Source organism: Colossoma macropomum, unplaced genomic scaffold, assembly GCF_904425465.1.
Source record: "Colossoma macropomum unplaced genomic scaffold, Colossoma_macropomum, whole genome shotgun sequence".
NCBI lineage: Eukaryota > Metazoa > Chordata > Actinopteri > Characiformes > Serrasalmidae > Colossoma > Colossoma macropomum.
The window spans coordinates 9,607,848-9,627,966 of NW_023494798.1; the positions used below are offsets into that span (position 1 = coordinate 9,607,848).

At 39.0% G+C, this 20,119-nt stretch overlaps 1 protein-coding gene across 1 annotated transcript in view; it reads right to left on the minus strand.

Moving 5' to 3' along the window:
• The window catches only part of trpc6b (transient receptor potential cation channel, subfamily C, member 6b), a 36,990-nt gene that overhangs the window by 10,747 nt on the left and 6,124 nt on the right, over positions 1–20,119 (minus strand). The window contains exons 2-7 of the mRNA XM_036585007.1: positions 16,139–16,904; positions 9,896–10,081; positions 9,531–9,695; positions 6,000–6,216; positions 3,758–3,985; positions 1,653–1,917 (exon numbers count right to left, since the gene is read on the minus strand). Of these exons, the coding sequence (XP_036440900.1) occupies positions 1,653–1,917; positions 3,758–3,985; positions 6,000–6,216; positions 9,531–9,695; positions 9,896–10,081; positions 16,139–16,904 (1,827 nt within the window). The remainder of the gene's footprint in view (positions 1–1,652; positions 1,918–3,757; positions 3,986–5,999; positions 6,217–9,530; positions 9,696–9,895; positions 10,082–16,138; positions 16,905–20,119) is intronic.

Below are 20,119 nucleotides of genomic sequence, written 5' to 3' on the forward strand. Positions count from 1 at the left end.
TGGGCAATTTTATTCGATGTCAACTTTTTCACTATTTCTATGCATACGTAAACAAACACACACACACACACACACACACACACACACACACATATATATATATACATATATATATATATGTATATATATATATATATATATATATATATATATATATATAGGTGTCATTCTACAGAAATGTCCACTTTTCTGTCTCTCCATAGGAGTCACTGGTGTTACTGATCCTCATTGGTGTTACACATAATAAAGGAAACACCAGAGACATTTTTAATGAAGAATGCATTTTACTAAACGGCTGCTACAGAGCATCAAACCACATGTTGTCAATCATGGAATATCCACTAAAATATGGAATTTAATCCATTTGTGTTCCATTTTTTCACAGTTACCTCAGAATAAAGTCGGTCACACCAGTGACTTCAGCTAAAAGCTTCATATGAAATCATGAGCTAACTTTCATTATATATTTTATAATATTTATTTGGTATTTGTTTTCTTTGTCATTTAAATCATATATTTCATAGTCATGTATAGATTATTGTAGTTAAAATTGCAGAAAAACATGACCTCAGCCTTTACACATGACTGTGAGGACGAGCTCTTCTGTGGTGACTGGAATTCTAGATAATTGATTTAAAAAACAATATTGCTAAATTGAGGCTGAAGAAGGTGTAATTGTTAAAATAACTTGTTTTATTTTAAAATCTAAATAAATTGTAACCCTAACGTTTTTTACGTGTAATATATTGGTAAATGCTACATAAATGGACGTTTGTGTAGAATGACCCAGGTAGATTATCATGTTTATCCATAGAAACTGGTTATAGTTCAGTTTAGATGTAAAGGAGCCTCCAGTTGGCACCCGTATATCAGTGCTGAATCATGACTATTAGTGCCAGGCCTTTAGTTTAAAATGTAAATATGACAAACAGACTTACAAAAAAGTATGTAAATGCTAATAATAACAGAAAGGAGTAGTAAACTCTGTTTAACCTGTATTACAAACACAATAGTTGATGTTTTACCTTGTGAACTTTATTGTTTGATGTAAAAAGAAGCTTATTCCAAATTTCATGTGTGCAACACGTTCCAAAAATCTTGGGGACAGGAGCATGTTTTCCACTGCTTGACATCATTTTGACAGACACTGGCTTTTATGCTAGTAACAATATGGATGTTCCTTGTCTTTTTTGGCCCAGAGAACTCAATTATTTCTATCCTAACAGCTGGGATAGGCTCCAGCAACCCCCGCCCCCCCCCCATGTGACCCAGAAGGATAAGCGGTTTAGAAAATGTGTGTGTGTGTGTGTGTATTTACATTTCACCTATTGTCCCAACTTTTTTGTGTGTTTATAAAAAAATTGAGAAACAAAACGCAAAGATTACCTTTATGATGATGTTAATCTCTGACTAACAGTGATATTAATCCCACAGCACCTGTACGTTAGCACTAAGCTAAAGCTGGTACACATGAACATTATTTGGCGGTTGTAGATTAAACATGGACAACTGAAGACCCATGATACAAGGGTATGTAAACTTATGACTGTCATATCAGTTATTTTAATGATTAGTTAAATACATGAACATTTCAGTGATGATAAATAGGATAATCTGACTGCTAAATAAAGAAAATTCCTCTGCCTACTTACGTTGTGAAGGCATTGTTCTGCTTCGCTCCAAGATAGTAGGAATAGAGGTTGAACATGCCGATCATGAAGGCCACGAACACCATGATGAAGATCACCATGAACTTGAATATGTCTTTAACAGTCCTGCCCAGGGAAATCTGCAATGGGCCAAAACTTTCATTGGCTGGCAGGATGTATGCAATCCGGGAGAAGCTCAGCACCACAGCAATGGCATAGAGACCCTCTGAAATCAGCTGGGGGTCAGAAGGCACCCAGTAGACACGTGCTAAATGACAAACAAGACTCTGGTAAGTCAAATGTGATCAGTGCAGAGGATCAAGTGAAGCAAGAGAGGATACATATAATATATATATATATATATATATGAAGTTCAGCTGAAGCCATTACATTGATTTCTCATATATTATTTCTCATAATTTATGATTAAATGTTGTAACGTAGTATGGGGAATATACTGACATATACATTACATGACCAAAAGTATATACACTCCTCCTAATCACTGAATTGAGGCGCATCAGCCACACCCATTGGTTGCAGGTATATAAAATCAACACACATATCTTTGCTATCTCCATAGACAAACACTGGCAGTAGAATGGGTCGTACTGAAGAGCTCCATGATGCGCCACAAGTCGGTTTGTGAAATTTATGCCCTGTTAGAGCTGCCCCAGTCAACTATAAGTGTGATAATTGTGAAATGTGAAGGTTCAGGAGCAACAACAGATAAGCCACGAAGCGGTAGACCACAAAACTCACAGAGCTGGGCTGCCAAATCTCTAAAAAATCTCTTATTCTCTGTTTTATCACTCACTACAGAGTTCCCAACTACAAGCATGATCAGTACAAGAACTGTGCGTCCGGAGCTTCAGGAAATGGGTTTCCATGGCCGAGATATCAATATCACTATCTAGTGATTTAATGGATAAATCTGGGTTTGGCAGGTGCCAGGAGAATGCTACTTACCGGAAAGCACAGTGCCAGCAGCAAAGTTTGGTGGAGGAGGGATAATGGACTGGGGCTGTTTTTCAGGATTTTACTAAAACCCCTTAGTTTTAGTAAAGGGTGATGTTAATGTTACAGCACACAAAGTCATTTTACACAATTACATGCTTCCAACTTTGTGGCAACAGGTTAGAAAAGGCTCTTTCCTGTTCCAGCATGACTGAGCCCCAGTGGACAAAGTGAGCTTTGATGAGTGAGCTTTTTTCCAGTGGTCTGCACAGAGCCCTGACCTCAACCCCACTGAACACCTTTTGGACAACACACACTAACACGCCTCCACCACGTCAGTGTCACTGCAGTGGTGAGAATAATACCTGCTGTGTGGTCCCGTGAGGTTCCCGACCGTTGAAGAACAGGGTGAAAGGGGGCAAAAAATGACCTTCATCCATCAATCTATCTATCTATCCATCCATCCATCATCTAAACCGCTTATCCTTCTGGGTCGCGGTGGGGTGCTGGAGCCTATCCCAGCTGTCATTGGGCGGAAGGCAGGATACAGGTCGGCAGTCCATCGCAGGGCTCTATCTATCTTTTATATATATATATATATATATAGCCTAATGCATCCCTATGGCTCAGAGGTTTCCTGGGACTCCCAGAATCTTCTAGAGACCCTCCAGCAACCTCCAATCACGGATCTCTCTCTCTCCTGAATACTGATCTGTAACACCTGTTGACCTCTCATTAGCTTTAGTATAAAGCCCGGGCTACTGAGTGTTTATTTCCTGTATTGTGTTTTCCGGTTTTCCTGTATTGTGTTTTCCGTTTTTGACTGATGTTCTGTATTTTGACTTACCTGTTTTTGCCTATATATACACACATTTTTTTTTTAAAGTACACCTATTATTTTTCCTTTTCATGGTTGCTCTTGTGTAACTCTGCTTGATTATGACCTTTAATCTCCAGTCCCATTGGGCCACAACACTGCAGTTTTCTTCCTCCTGCTCTTGTGCAATGGCTCTCAAATCCACTTTCAGGGCCCAGATTCAATTTCTCAGCTAATTCATTGCCTCTAATGAACTGAAACAGGTGTGTCACAGCAGGAGTGCAGCGGGTGTCAAATGTTTTTGTGCACTGTTCCTCAGTGTGGTCAAACTTACCCAGGCGGTAATACTCAATCTCGAAGGGCAATGTTATGTTCGAGAGGTCCGTGTATCGCTCGTCCACGTAGCTTTGAGCGGCGTACGCATGCCAGAAGGCCATGAATCGCGCTATGAATGAGGTCACAAATATGGCCAGCATTCCGAAGTCCAGCAGGTTCCAAGGTTCCAGCAGATATTCTCGAGGGCCTTGAGACCAGATTTCCTTGCATTCAGCCCAGATCATTCCTGTGAGGTGGATAAACATGGCACAGAAGAAGAATGACAACAATGATTACAGCCTTTGAACATATCCAAGGTCACTGTGCAAAGAGGTTTAGAAAAAAAACACACACACACAAACAGCTGCTCATCAAAGAGAAATGTCAATTTAGACATTGGGATGAAATGCAATAAATGGAGTTTGAGATTCTCAAGACAGTGGAGGGCTGGTAAATCTAATTTACCCTCATTCAAAAATGTCTATGCTTCTTATACGGCTATAATGAAATGTAACTGCAATTTATTGCAATTGTACAAATCACACAAAGCGCACAATTCCAAGAAAAGCAATACATGAAATATTACCTATTAGATTCCTGACCTTCTCCCATCTTTGCAAATTGCTTGCACCATTAAGGGAATTGAAACATTTATGATGTAATGAATTTCTAAAATCTAAGAGCCTCTGCTGCCCTCTGTGCTTTTAGGCAAGGCTTTTCATGGAGCCTGCTGGTATAACAGATGTTAGAAGGTTTGAAGAGTTATGGCTCCTCTATGATTTGCACTGTCCTTGACCTTGAGACAGTCAAAAGTTATTTAAGTCCAACAGTGTGGGAACTGTCCTCTAGGAAAGCAGGCTGTGGCGGCAGACAGAAAGGTTACGGAGGGGTGACCCGTTGGATGATCAAGACAGGCTGGCGTCAGCTGTCTTCTGTCTCTTACATTTTAATGCTTCATTTGAATTTAAATGAAGAAAACCGTTTCATCTCACAACTTTTATGAAAAAGACAGAAATCTGTATCTCTTAAGTTGAATATGTGCTTGTATACTGTGGCTAAAATTTTTTCAATTATTTTCATTTTTAAGACACACTATAGTTGCTAAGCCACTGATATGGTATCTCAGGTGGTTGCAAAGACATTACCAAGCCTTTGTTATTGTGTCCCAGGTGGTTGCTAAGATGTTGCTTGACCATTGCTATGGTATCCACATAAACCCAAAAAGTCCACCAGAGTTTCATTCATTCCTAGACAGCTCAAGAGCATAAAATGCTCATTTTTTCCCACTGGCCGATGGCCATTTAATTTGTACAAGCATTTGTTCCACAGTATAACAGTTACATCTCAATGATTAGCCTAGCAATATATTATTTAAAGCATTTAGTAGATGCATTTAGTAGCTCAAAAGACCAATCAATAGGAGGTCTGTATATTACTTTACTCTGCTAAGTGCACTATGAAACACGAGTGTCTTAACATGTCACAGACATGACTGAGAAGTCTGAATGAGTCTGCCAAGGCTCTCTGAAGTTAGCGAAGGTAGTTGTCTGTTATCAGTGTTACCTTGACAAGCCAATATTTTTCCACATCATTTAGTGAGAAGAAAATAATATTACCTCGCATAGAAGATGATGACTGCCTCTGACTGAGTTAACCCCACAGAACTAACCGATTTCTCTTCTCTTTCACACGACCGAGGCAGTTTGTTTAATAAAAATAAAAGGTTTATAAATGTAAGTTATTCCTCTGTGTGTACAGCCTGTTGGATAGATCACTGACAACGTAATTACTCAGACTAAAACGATTCTTAACAGCATTCAGAATGTAAACACTGTTTATATGTACACTGCGCATTTGCAAACGTCTGAAATGTGAGTTTAAGCTTAATGCGTCGACTTTTTGACAGTGTCAACTATTTTCATTCTACCTGAACTTTGCAGGCAAGAAATTTGATGGAATTGCATGTTTTAGCTAAATAGCAAAATGCAAATAATGTGTTTTAGATATGTTACAAAAAATAATATATAAAAATAAAAAATTATAGACAAAGTAATACATGGGCAAAAGTGTCAGTATCAATCATAGAGGAGTTCAAGGAGACTTATTGCTTTTTATATGCTTGCAGCCATGAAGTCTCGCAGATTAGACGTGATTATGTCGAGCACTTCAGCGGACGTCACAGAACATAGGCTCAAATACGGTGAGGTCACGAGGCTGGTGTCTGGAGATTTAGATTGGGCAATTTAGAAATTATTTCTGACCTATGACCCACGAAATGATCAGCATCTCCATCCAGGTGAATGGAGTGGTCTTCATCCGGAACAGCTGGGCGGGGTGGTCGTGGACAGTCATGTTTGGAAGGAGAGTCGTCCCCTCAAAGCGGTCAGCTGCATTCATGACCAGGAGACCCAGAAAGATGGTAAACGAAGCTGCATGGGCCACAAACTTTAGGAACGGGCCACGAATGATCTTCCCTAACTGCAAAGCACACATACAGAGATAAAAATCATTCACATAGAATCACATGTTTACTGATGACTGCAGTGGTGGAAAAAGGACATAGGGAATTAAAAAAATTTCAGCATATTTAAATAGTTAAGACGCAAACAAAGTCATTCACAGAGGCTCCGCTCTACAGAAAACTGCAGAATCAGAATTGTGCAGTGAAGGTGATACCAGACAACATTTATTGCCTCTTAAAGCTCCCTCACAGAAAGTTTTTACATGAAATGGTTATGAAAATGCTGCCTGAGACATTGAGACATTGTTTGATGAGAAGCTTTTGGCATAAAACGTATATTCTATAATGTCTTCGTGGAGGAGAGATACATGCAGGCCATTAAAGTTAGTTTTTCCAGATGTATCACTATTTTATTATCAACTCAAAAGGTAGACATAGGTTCACTGGTCAGTCTGGATGTTAAATAAAATGGGTGTATGCTCCAATCACCATCACTGTAAAGAAGTCCATAAATTCCTCTACAACAAACCACTTCACATCAAAAAATTCTTTTTATATTTCATTGATTGAACTACACAGTTTTCAAAAATCAGTGGAATTCCCCTTTTAGTAAAAGTATGGGCACTGTGTTAAAATCGTACTCAATTAAATGTGGAAGTACGGATCCAAAAATGTACATAAGTGAGTCAAAAATATTTTTTCCAGTAAAAGTAATTAAGTAAAAGTACAAGTATTTCAAAAAAGTGAAGTAAAAATCTTCCAAAACAACACCTGAGTATGGTAACAAGTGACAGTTCTTAAATTATCTTCCACCCCTGGATGACTGAAATACTGAATTACTCAGTATTCAGAAGTATCTATTAAATTCACCTTAACCTTTCACTACCCCTATAATCACTCACCACACCCTTAACATTAACCCCAATTCTAAACCTAACCCTACTCCTAAACCTAACCTTAACCCTAAACCTAAATCTACTCCTAATCCTGAACATATTAATAAATTGAACATTTCTGTATAATCTGTTATGAATTATGCAAATGCTCACTAGTTAATCACACTGATATGAAATTGCTGAATATAAAACCAAGTGAATATGATAAAGATCTCTAAAGGAGAGAGCACCAAATCTATCTATACAGGCTAGACTTGATTTTCATTCAGGAAAAGTTCCGTAAGATTTACAGTTTATTCTTAAAGATTATATTTCAAGGCAGCTGCTTTAGGCCATTTCTGAATTTTCAAACATCATAATTTTAAATCAGCATAACTGGCTGAGAGTTCAGAGTGAAATACAGGGGCGTCAATCTGAACCCAGGTTGACAATCTGAGATTTTTTTCATGTAAACCTGAAAAACAAACATCAACATTTTCTAATTTCAAGCCATTTAAAACAAAGTTACAAGTAAAATGAAGAAAATACTCCAAATATTCAAGAACTATGCAAGATTCTGCACTTTTTCTAGTTCAGTATTCAAATTTCAGCAAATTTGTGACATTGACCATGATAAGGCCTTTGTACAATAAGGTCAGATTTTTTTATTCTATTCTATTCGTGTTCAGACGACCCTCAGGTAAATTAGATGTTCTCATTGGAGGCTTTGGCATGAACTTATGGAGTCCATGCCAGCTTAAGTGCCAAACTTATGAAGTCCATGCCAGCTTAAATTTTTTTTTTATTAAAAAATGTTTAAAATGGATGTTTCACTCAAATTGTTATGCTGATAATATAATTTGCCATTAAAAATTTAATAAATTATAAATTACAAAAGTGCAAAATAGAAATAGAAGCACTTTCAGTAGTGCTCTCAGACTTTTGGACCACACTGTGTGTGTGTGTGCGGTCATACGGGTCGAACAGCAGTGGCCAAAATCCCAGTACAGGAAATTCTTGTCAGAATTGTGGCTGAAAGACGAAACTGACAGACAGCGTGTTTCACGACTTGTAAATAAAAATCGCTTCCCTGTAAAGTGTTCATTTAGAAGTTGGTTGTGAAGGACCTGTGTTCACTTCTAGAAGCAATTTTTGCCGAGAAGTGAAGCAATTTTAATTCACAAGCTCCCTGGACAAAAAATTAGTCACCACCTTAAACACGCAAGGTGATCTATAAAACTAGCTCATGAAATCAGCTGTAATTTTCCCCAAAAAAATAAAATAATAAATTTCTTGTTTTTTATACTTTATTATTGTCTTATACTATTTATGTTTTTTGCATCTGTTCTAATGGTATAGCATGTTTCGACAAACAAACGCACTTACAGCCAAGAGAAATCATTTTAAATAATGTTCTTAGGTCAGGAGTGTCCAAACTTTTTTCAAAGAGGGCCAGATCGTACTGTGTCAAAATACCTGAGGGCCGAACTATTATTCACAAATGATTCAAAATATTAAGTTTTTAAAATATCAGCGCACAGAATCTGAGCTTTCTGTAAGAACCTGTGTTTCCTATCACTGTATTAAAGATGCACGAGGCTTCTTTTATTGTTCGATTGTTCATTCAGAACAGTTTGGATCGATAAGTGCTTATAATCAATAATTAAACTGTTTAAGAGTAACAATACAACGTGTCTAATGTATTAATCATATTCCTATTCATGCTTTTACTTGTTGAAAAAATATACTTTGTGAGATAAACTCACCAAAAATCTATAAATGTTTGGTTTTGTTAGGTAATGTTCTTTACATATCAAATAAATGCAGCATAGCTCTGATAAGAAGTTTTCCATCTTGCCAAAATAGTCAGTTTTCAGTGTTTAGTTTGAGCTTTATGTCTGTAGCTTTGACTAAATGTCATTCAGTAAATGAAGCTGCAGGTCTGGTCAGCCGCCACCATCAGGTGAAAGGAAGAACTGCAACGAACTGGCTGGCGGGCCACTTACAATACACTGTAAAACAGAAGCCGGAGGCCAGTTAAACTCTGTCCGTGGGCCGCATTTGGCCCTGGGGCCGGACTTTGGACACCCCTGACTTAGGTGCTTAAGACTTTTGCACAATACTGTATATCGCTATTGTCGGAAGAAAACCTAGTATCTCCATTTTGGACTTTTTCAGTTTTTGAAATTATTTGAAAATACCTGTGGTCCTCTATAAAATACCTGTGGTCCTATACAGTATGTGTAAATTTCATGACGAATGGACCAACAGAAATGACCCAAAATGGCTTGGAAAAAAGTCTGGTTCCATTGACTTACATTGAAAGTAAAGGAGGTTTTTTTCCATCTCCTGAAAAGTTAGAATTTTGGAAATATGAGGTTTTCTTCCTCGTGACTGACTCGACCCTTGTACACTCACAGCTGGAAAACGGCTGGTCTACGCTACCACAGACTGACCTTGCTTGAGGGTGCTATCCAGTACAGCAGGGCCAGGATGGGCAGTCCAACGGCCACGCCGAACACCACTAACAACTTCACGGCTGTAGTCTGTTGCCGGAGCCCTGACAGATTTTCATACCAAATGGAGAGGAGCTGCTGCTGACAGTTTGGATGGGCTACAAACTGTGTGGGAAGCATTGGAACAGACAGACCGCCATCAGAGAAAGAGTTCAGTACAATCCATGGAAAAATGGCTACACCATTGTTTGGTTTTTATTTGTCTAGTTAAACCAAATGAATGCATTCATAAAACAGCTTTCAGCCCGAAGGTACCTAAGCACAGCATCCATTAACATGATTGCTCCGCCATATATTTGCCTCACCTTTTTAAGCTCGTATTTGATGGCCAGCTTTAAGCGAATAAGACTCGGCCTGCCTGTCGAGTCAAAGTTGTCGTTTGATTCTGTGTCTCCATTCAGAATGGCTTCCACCTCTTCTGTGTTCCGACACAAGTCCAAAAGCCCAACCACGAAGTCCTTGCATTGCATAGAGAGCTTCTTATAATCATTCTGTGAATGAAAACAAAGAGCATAACATTAAAACGTTTAGACGGCATTTAGACCAACTGAACATAAGCAAGCAGTCAAACTTTTTTCATTTTAAAAATGTTTCACAATAAAGTCAATTTGTCAAAAGCCAATGCATGTTTACTGGCATCCAGTTTAATCAATTAAAAAAAAAAAAAAGGGATTATGTTGGGGATATAGTGTGCACTCTTACTCTAATGTATTATATGTGAAAACCCTTCACCCTCATTGGGGACTGTAATCAACAATGAGTGTGTAATCTTACTCATGTATTTTATGTAAAAAAACCCTTCACCCTCATTGTTGATTACAGGCCCTTACGCTGGCCCATTTATAAACTCATAATTTAGTTCAGTTAATCAGGCCTTGAGGAGCAACTGAAGAATCAGGTGAATATGTCCAAGAGCTGCAATAAAGCTGAACTAGCAGGAGAAAAACAAATTAAAAATCAGTTAATTGTACAATGGGGCTGCATACATTTAGTCATACCCTTTTGTTAATCTTGATAACAGTGGGAAATGCTTAGGGCCTTCTAGGCCTTCAAAGAAGGCCTAATCAATTCTAGGAACAAAAAAAACGTCTAATTTTTAGTTTATTTTTTAAACAAAATTATCACTCCTATTATATTTAAACTCTGAAAAAAGAGTATTACTACAAAAGTTAAGTTCTGTTTGGAAACCAAAGGGTTAAAATCTTGAATCTGCCAATCAAGATTTCTTTGCCGTGGTATCTGGGCAGATACAGCCAAGCAAGCTCCCCCATTGTTTAGGACCTCAGGAGCTGAACAGAAGGCCTTATGCATTAGATCAGAGGTCACTAATAGGCAGACCACGGTCCGAGTCCAGACCCAGACACTGTCCTATGCAGACCTGGACCTGTAACCGATAAACTATGGAGAATTATTTAATTCGGTTCTATTTTAATTGCAGTAACTTTTCTAGCCTTTATGGTAGCTTTAGTGGCCCGAGAGACTCGCAGACCAATCACATGCATTGTAAATATCACACGTGAGGCTACTTGTATCAGATCTGTGCATTACGTTAAGCACTGAGACTCGAGTGAGTGACGCACACACAGGGGAGGGACGAGGCGAGAAACAGCAGTCGGAGAAGAAAGTGAGTCAGAGGGAAGTTATTTCACACGTCGTTCTCTAAAAAGAGAAAACTGAAAATAAATATTGTTGAAATATGACTGAATTGTACTTTATTTGATTTGACATTCAGTTGTTGACTGTATAAGATGTTGATATACCTACTAGGCTACTTCAGTAAACAGTATATGGCACTGAATCATGATGCAAGTTAGACATTATGATGTTCCGGACCTTCGCTTGAGAATATTTTCTCTAACTGGACCTTATTGAATTTTAATTAAATACCCCTGTAATAGATTATTGCTGCCTTCAAGTTGTCTCGCTTTTGTCAAACAAACAGGAGGCCTCACATGAACACCCTTAAAAGTAATAAAGTTGGGAACATCAGAAATTTTTATGTGGAATGTACAGGCCAAATGATGATGTTTCGCAACTGCCAAGAAAAGAAGCAAACAGTTCACCTACGAAAAGCAATGAGATAACACTGTACAAGTGTAGAAAACTGTAAGAGTAAAATAAATTTTAAACATATTAATAAATAAATCCAATATATTAATGCTAATACATTTGAGTTCAAGAACACCTCTAAAAGAGGCCAAAAACTGTAGATGCTGGCTCAGTAATAAACCACAGCAACCACTTTGTAAGTTTTGTTCACTACCCACATAAACCACATGAACATGCGTGTTAGGTGAAGTTCCTTCCAGAGAAAACTACCACCCAATATGCACCTAAAGGCAGCAAATTTCTGCCATAATCAGAAAGTAATTGGAATCTACCATTTATAACTTAACTTACGATCGATGACCAATTTCTTGTGACGAAAAGTCACCCTAGGTCTTCTAGATATGTCACTGACTGCAAATACAAAAGGTAGTCTAGCCAGGTTTCAGTCAGTTTTAGAAATGGAAAACCGTCAGCAACTCTATACCAGAGGCTGTTACAGAAACGTCCTAATTTAAGATCCGACACGGTCAAGATAAGAAACAAATCTTAATTTAGGATTAATATCTCATCTTACAGCATCTTATCTGAAGTTAGGAAATCCTAAACTCAGTCAAGTCGATAATCTGTACGTCTCATACCAAGCAACTGGCGATACGCTCACAACTGAAACACATAATCAAAGTAATGTAAAAATGCAAGTTAAGTAGCTAAACAGCTATTCCCAAAAGGTTTAGCTGGGCTGCGAGTTTTTCTACTAAACAACAAAATATTGGACTGTGTCCTCATTATTGACCCCCACGTTGCAGTGTTTTACAGTGTATTCACCGACATTCACACACGCAGGTAAGAAGAGGGAATGGAGGGAATGTCTCCAGGTCCAGGATTTTTTGGGATGCAGATTTAGGGGGGAAAAAAGCATCACTCTCATATGTGAAACCGGCGCTTTGCAATCTGAATAAATGCAACTTTACTGTGCCAGTTAAAGTGCTGTGCTGAAACGGAAAGTTAAAACAGAAGCTGGGACACCACTGGGTTTGTGCTAAAGTTTGGACAGTATTCATTTTGTCTAGTTAAGACACTTCTGTAATACTATTTGCTGGAGTGAGGATAAAATTATGAAGTTAGGAACTAGGGGTGGGGACGGAAATCGATTCTTAGATGCATCATGATGCAGACGTGCACGATTCACAAATGTTAAAAATCGATTTTCTACATTTTAACTGATAATGTAATGTTGACGCAACGCTAAATGCAGAACTTGGGAGTGCGGACGTGCAGCGCCCAGACAGACTGCGGCACCACACAACAAAAACACAAATGGGTGAGAGAGAAATCCCTCTGCATTAAAAGCTAGAGCAGGGGTCACAACCCAAGAGTCATTTTGTCCTTTCAACAAAAATCAAACTACCTTAAGCACCACAACATTTTATACCCATTTTAAATCACCGATATTTGTCTTAAATCTCTTTGTCTTGTCGTTAGCTACTAGCTAGGCGAGATTGTTGTCCATGTTGCTGAGTGACCTGCAGTCTCTGCGCCAACCTTCAGGGTTTTAGGGTGGTGAATTAGCAGAGTTTAAGACCATTTACTGTTAAACTGTGTTGAACGATCAGCAGAGCTTTATTTTACTGCAAAGGAGGATTATTTTATTTTTACCTACTAATCTAATTCTGCAGTGGAGCCGTAACAGGGCAGTAAAACAGCCATATGTTGCCGACCCCTGAGGAAGCGTATGGAAGCACTTTGAAGGGAAAAAGAACCTGGACAAGAGTCACACTATATGCAAGTTGTGTCACACTAAACTAAAATATTTTGGAAACGCCAAATATGAGAAACCATATTACGTTTTCAACCGTTTTCCGCCCGATTATAGTTGCTGCCAACCAGAGGACCATTGAGCAAGCGATGTCAAAGCTTCCACTCAACTCGTAAAGGGCCAAGTGAACTACAAGCTCTATTGCAACTTTTATTGCCAAGGATTTGCGACTGATGAAAATGGGTAGGCTAGCTGTTTGCATCAGATCACATTGAGCATCTGAATAAAGAGTTTTAGCACTTAACAGTATGGAAGCAGAACTGTATTTATAACAAAGATTTTCACCCATTATAATTCCACAGCATGGGATGCGAATACACTGCGATTTCATGTGATAATCAGCATGGCACTTCAAATTAATAACCTTAGAGAATTCAGCATGGCAAAAAGCCTCCTACCATCTGTTTATGAAACAAACTGCACTAAAATTCTGCTGTGCATTCAGAATTGAAAGCTGCACCACCCACATTTGGTCAAAGGCTACAGACTAGCTAAATACTGGGCAAGGTTGCATACACCCACACCACTTCATGCTCTTCCCGCTGCAACAACTTCCAAACTTACCTGCACAGTTTCAAGGGCTTAACTGTTGACTGTTATCTCCACCATAGCAACAGTAACAACAGGTAACAAACCTGGTTCTATGCACATTATCAAGAACACCACTGGTCCAAACTTCTAGTAGCTATCTGTAGATGGTTCATAGCATTCCTGAAATTCCCCTAATCTGAGGATAGAATAGGTACCATTGTCTGTGTTTACATGCAGAGATTTTTGCCAATTTGATTGAACACATTCCGACTGTTTATGCTCGCTCTACTCAACAATCTGATGAAAAGCTCCATTTACATGCTCACTACAAGTAACCAGATCCAAAATAACGCACATGCATAGAGAACCACTTATTGTAGATGCGACCACGACAACCAGCGTCACGTGAGTCCAGTCAGAGTGAGATGGGCAGCAGTGAGCAGTGCTTGTGTTTTTAATCGCTTTAAAATGAAGTCAGACTCAGGAAAACGTCCGTCACATGTCCTTATTAAAGAAGGCCGAGAGGAAGACGTCGTGTTCTGAGACACATAAGCTGGACGTCCGTCCCACCGCCGTCTTTTAAAGATCAGAGCATAAACTTCGTCTCCTCTGCAGACCAGTTTCTGCTCCGCCATGTTGAACAGTATAAACTTTCACTATGACGTGACACACATGATCAGAACGGACTTAAACTTTCCGATAGGGAATGTAATCAGATTCAGGAGTTTACATGGATATTATTCTTCTATTTAACGGATTATTTACAGGATTACCCACCTCGATCAATCAGATAGAAACTGTATTCCGAATGGCCTCAATCAGACTAGACTATTCCGATCGAGGTGTTTACATGGACGTGTTCTATTCTGATTGAACTATTAGTCGGATTATTAACGGATTAGTAGGCTGCATGTAAACGTGGCTACTGTGTCATTCTTTAAGTTATTTTATAGGGACTGCTGTGGTGTCCAAGTCCAAAATAGTTTATTATAACAGTAAGCTCAATCTGATTCATATTATTCCACTAAGCAATGGGCTGCTAAGTAAATATTTGCTTTATGCTGCAGCTAACCATTACTATTTCTACTACTTCTATGTAAACTATATCTACTTCAGCACATGCACATCATTTTAACATCAGACATTATAAAAAAGGACTTTTTCCACATTCTTATTCATAAATACTGCCACTACTGCAATGTTTTCCCTGCTATGAGGATAGTCCACCATGATCCACCCCCGTGGTGCGTGTGATAAACAGAGGGAAGCGTGACTCAGCTACACTCAGTAATTGTATACCTACAAAGATGCACCTGGTAAAACAGTAAATGAGTGTAGGTACAAGATATAGGTATAAATAATAACTCAGGGATTTTGCTTCAGCCAAATTCCTTATTTTTAACTCACCCCTTAATTTCACCAAATTCTTTTAGTACTGAAACCAGATGGTATGTAAGCATCAGAACACGAGAGGACTTGTGCTACTGCTAATAACATCACAGCTGTGACTGGGTCAAGTGCTGCAGATCATCACAGTCAATGTTACTCGCATGTTCTATTACTTTTTATACAACAGCTTTGAAAAACAAAGCATAGAAGCACCAAACGCTGCATCAAGTGTGCTTTAATGTTTGCGATTCCTTCTGCCAAAGAAGTAACAGTATTTTGCATTACAGATGGGGCCATAAAAGTGTCACAGTATCAGATTAGCTCTTTTTTTTCCATATTTGCCAGATTAACCTCAATGCCATTTTGTTCCAGCCAGTCTGTAAAGCTAAAGATGTTGCCCATCTTGTTTGCTGAATTGTATTCAGTTCTGTTGTCACAGCTGCTGACTGAAAAGTTTGCTTAGGGTCAATGATAGGTTCAGAATTGGATATTTGCTGTCCCACACTTCTTCAGAATTTGACCAAATTGGCTGCAGGTCAAATATTATCTCATAAAAGTTATCTAATATGAATGTTCTGGTTTTCACAGAGTTCACTGGCTTATCTACCTAACATGAGCTAAATAACCAGCAGTTTTAATTTTATTTATGGATGTCACATTATTTCTCCCGTTACAGCTTCTTCTTTAAATCTGTACCACTTTCCTGAGTCGACTCAGTACCCAAGATTGTATAGTCCTCAAATGACTTCTTTTAGGTCCTTACCTTAAATTCTTTCTCTATATTGGCCAGCACAGCCAGCTCATTGCTTAGCTCCAGGGCAGTCAATACAGGATCTTCACTGGACAGTGACAGGTAGGCCGGGCTAGCCAGCCCTTTATAGGCATTGATGCGGGAACGGGAGTGGCTGAAGGAGTCGTGTCTCTGGTGGTAGACGCAGGTGTTGCATTTGCAGAAGTAGTCGTGGGGCCGCTCAATGCGAGCTCCCTTCCGTAGCAGGATGTGTACAATCTCATACTCGTGGCAGTGAGAGGCCAGGATGATGGGTGTAATGTCATGGGAAAAACGTGTGCCATCCTCGTCGTAGGCAAAGAAGTCATCGCTTGTTTCTGTTTGGAGGGGGCTGTTGGTTAGTTTAGAGGCATCAGCAAAGGCCTGGTGCGCCAATATGGCTTCCACTATTCGGATGTAGCCTTTGCTGATGGCCAGAAGCAGAGCATCCCCTATCCGGGCCAGGTTCTCCTTCTTCAGCAAAAGCTCTGTGACCTCCAAGTGCTCACTGGCGACTGCCAGCTGCAACGCATTCTGGCCCATGTAGTCCACACAGTTGACATTAAGCTCAGGCAGCTCCTCCAGCATCCTACGGACAACAGGGATGTTCCCATACTCGGCTGCCTCAAGAAAGCGCTCTTCGGTAAGGGACAGGCTGTTGCAACGAGCGCTGAACATATAAGCTGGTCCCCGCATGGCCAGGCGACGGCTTTTAGCCAACGCCTGCCTCTGGAAGACCCGTCTGTCAACATTGCTCCTCCTGTTAGGACAGAGAAAAAAAGCCAGTGGATCAATTGTAACAAAGGTCACAGTTCAAATCAGTCCCATTATTTAAGTCAGGGCAGTCGTCACTTTGACAGAGTAAATTAATGACTGCAATAACTGTCTGGGCTGCTAAAGTTCAACTGCCTCCAAGATGTCTCAATTTACTTGTGATAACTGTTCAGATAGTACTGACTTAAATGCAATGGCCGAAAATCAAATTTACACAATTTCTCCTTTATTCCAAACGTAGTTAATCGGCCATTCATGTTTCATGTCTAAGGTACAAGCTACTTTTGCTTCTACTCATATAAAAATGCCCATAAAGCGTTCTTTGGAACGATGCCACAGAATAACTACTTTGGTTCCCAAACAAACTGTTAAATGGATGGTATTTTAAAGCAATGATTCTCAAGCTGGCCGCCAGTTGGGTTCAAGCAAATGTATGGACATTCTGTGGGTCCCTGATGAATCTTTTCTGTAGATTAGAAAAGTTTGTTAAAGGCATATTGTAAAATTTTGTAAATGTATAAATGTTTTCACTAAAAAATCTCATGAACAATCCAAACAATTAGGAACCCTTATATTTAAAAGTAGAGTTTTACATTCATAATAAGCATAAACAACTAAACACAGTTCTTTCTGTATTATTATTTAGTGTGTCTTCCCTCTTCCCTTATTACAGCTTCCATTCTTTTCAAGAGACTTGCTTGCAATTTTTCTAAGAAATCTGCTGGGATATTTCCCTACACCTCTAAAGTTTATTAATACAATTGGTTACATTTTCTGTTTCACATGATCCAGTCCATGATGTTAAAGGCTGGACTCAGGGGTGGCCAGTCTATTATTCTAAAAACACCAGCAGCTTCTTTGTAGCTTCTACTTTTTTGTCCATTTCCTTTTCTCAGTTACAGCTTCTTGACAGCTGTGTGTCCTTTCAGACCCATAGAGTCGAGTTGTTTTCTCACAGTGGAAGGATGGACAGAAACACCTGTGGATTTTGTGAGATCTGAAAAAAGAGTGGCTTTTGATTTTCTCCAGTCTCTCAAAGATGAAGCACTGTTTATCTGATGGTGACAGTTTTGCTGGTCCACCAGGTCTTGCACAGTTGTCAGGAGTCTGGAAAGAGGCTGGATTTTAGCTCAGTAATCAGATTTCTCAGTGCATGTAAATTCTTACTCTGATTTCTTTCAGATTTCTCAGTCTGTGTATGCGCAAGAACAGACGGTGGATGTCGCGAGACACTGATGGAGAGGAGCTGAAACCAAACACAAAATGAAGGATTTAAATATTTACAGTTGTCAGGACTCCAGATTTTCTCTGTATCAGAGACCTTCAGCATTTGTTTTTTTTTTTTTTTATTATTCTTCACTTACTTTCACCTTCCTTATCGCTGTTGTCAGAACAAAACCTCATATCTCCAAAATGGTAACTTTACAGGAGAAGGAAAAAACCTACTTTTTTTTTAATGTAAGTCAATGGAACCAGACTTTTTCCAAATAATTTTGGGTCGTTTCTTTTGGTCCATTCTTCATGAAATTTACACACAATGTAAAAAACAGGCCTTTTCAGACTGTCAAAAACTGAAAAACGACAAAAATGGAGATACAAGGGTTTCTTCTGACAGCAGCGATATGCAAGGATTATTTAATGTATATCTAATGTATATTACCTCCACAATAATATCAATAATGTACCTAATGGCCGCTTTGATTATGAATTAAACAAATTAAGGGTGGTAGAGTACTTGATTTCTGAGTGAAACGTGGTAAAAGAGGGGGTTTTTGAGCTCGCTGAATGTTTTTGCTCGATGATAGGTGATAAGCTGGTTGGAGGGGGAGGTGAAACACTACATTATTTTACCCGCCCACTGAGGCACAATGACATAGCCAAACATCAGTCAACATTTTTAGCCAGTCAAAAAAGTCATTATATTTTGTTGGAAGATTACAGAGAAACCAAGAAATTTAGTATTTTAAATAATATGATGAATTGTGCTTAATATGACCAAGGATATGAACATAAACAAGGAAAAAAGGTCCATTTTGATTTCAGGTTGGCTTTAATATCAGAACTACCTGATGCTTTTAAGGCAACAGCACTAATGGACGAGAATTCATCTTTTAGCTGAATCTGGCGCATCTGCAGTAGTTTATCATTACAGACCGTTCTTATGAAACGAAAACAAAAAACTGAAGTATGTTGCCGGGAGGTATGGATCTTTTCTCAGAACTGGTTCCTTCTTGGTTCATGTCATGCACACAGAAGAGACAGCATGGTGAAGGACAGTGACTCAGTGTCCACAGATTTCAGAGGCTGTTGGCGCAGAAGGGAAACGCTCCTGCTGGTTGAGTCACTGCTAATAACCTGCCCTGTGTCCAATTATCCACGAGCATTCTGGGTCCAAATGATGCCACAAATGTTCATCCTTCCATCACTGTGTCAGAAGTGCTGCATCTCTTTTCTGTAGTATTCCCAGCGGGGGGTTTGATTTCCCAAAACCTTCCATATGCAGCATGTATATGAGAAGCTCACACACCCACCTCCAACTGGCAACAACACTGTTCGCTGAATGCTTTTATTCCTCGATAGAATGAAGGATCTATTCAATTCAAATCTGATGCAAGATATAATTTTCATTCAACTTTAACTATGCCTGAAGGACATGTTGAGGCAGGCATAAAAGCACAGAACACAAACATAAAAAGAAATAATCTAGAAACCATAAAAATAAAAATATTCGTACGTGTTATTTACACCAAAGGACGCTGAATCGAAGTGCCTGTGAGACTGAATCATTTATGAATGGAAAAATGATTCTGTGAATCGTTTAAGCCACTAAAAAAATACAGTACATGCTTGCGTCAAAAACAGAATAGCTGAAGGACATGTGGCCAAACACTGGAATGACCTTATTTAGATTGACAGAAGGAGGTGTTACTACTGCTTCTGTCAGTCCTGCAGTCATGAAGCTGATTGATTGGTCCTCCTACTCAAATGCTGTCCTTGTTGATGAAAAGCATTCCTGACAACTGCTCCAAACACCAACCACAGTTAAGGCACATTATGAGGTTGTTTACATTTATACATTACATTGTCATACGTTTCACTTCTGTATTATAACTTCCATTTACATTTTTCTCTAAAATGCATCCTTGCTGTGACCAGATTTTCCTATTTTATTTTCTACCATAAAAGCATATCAACACATAT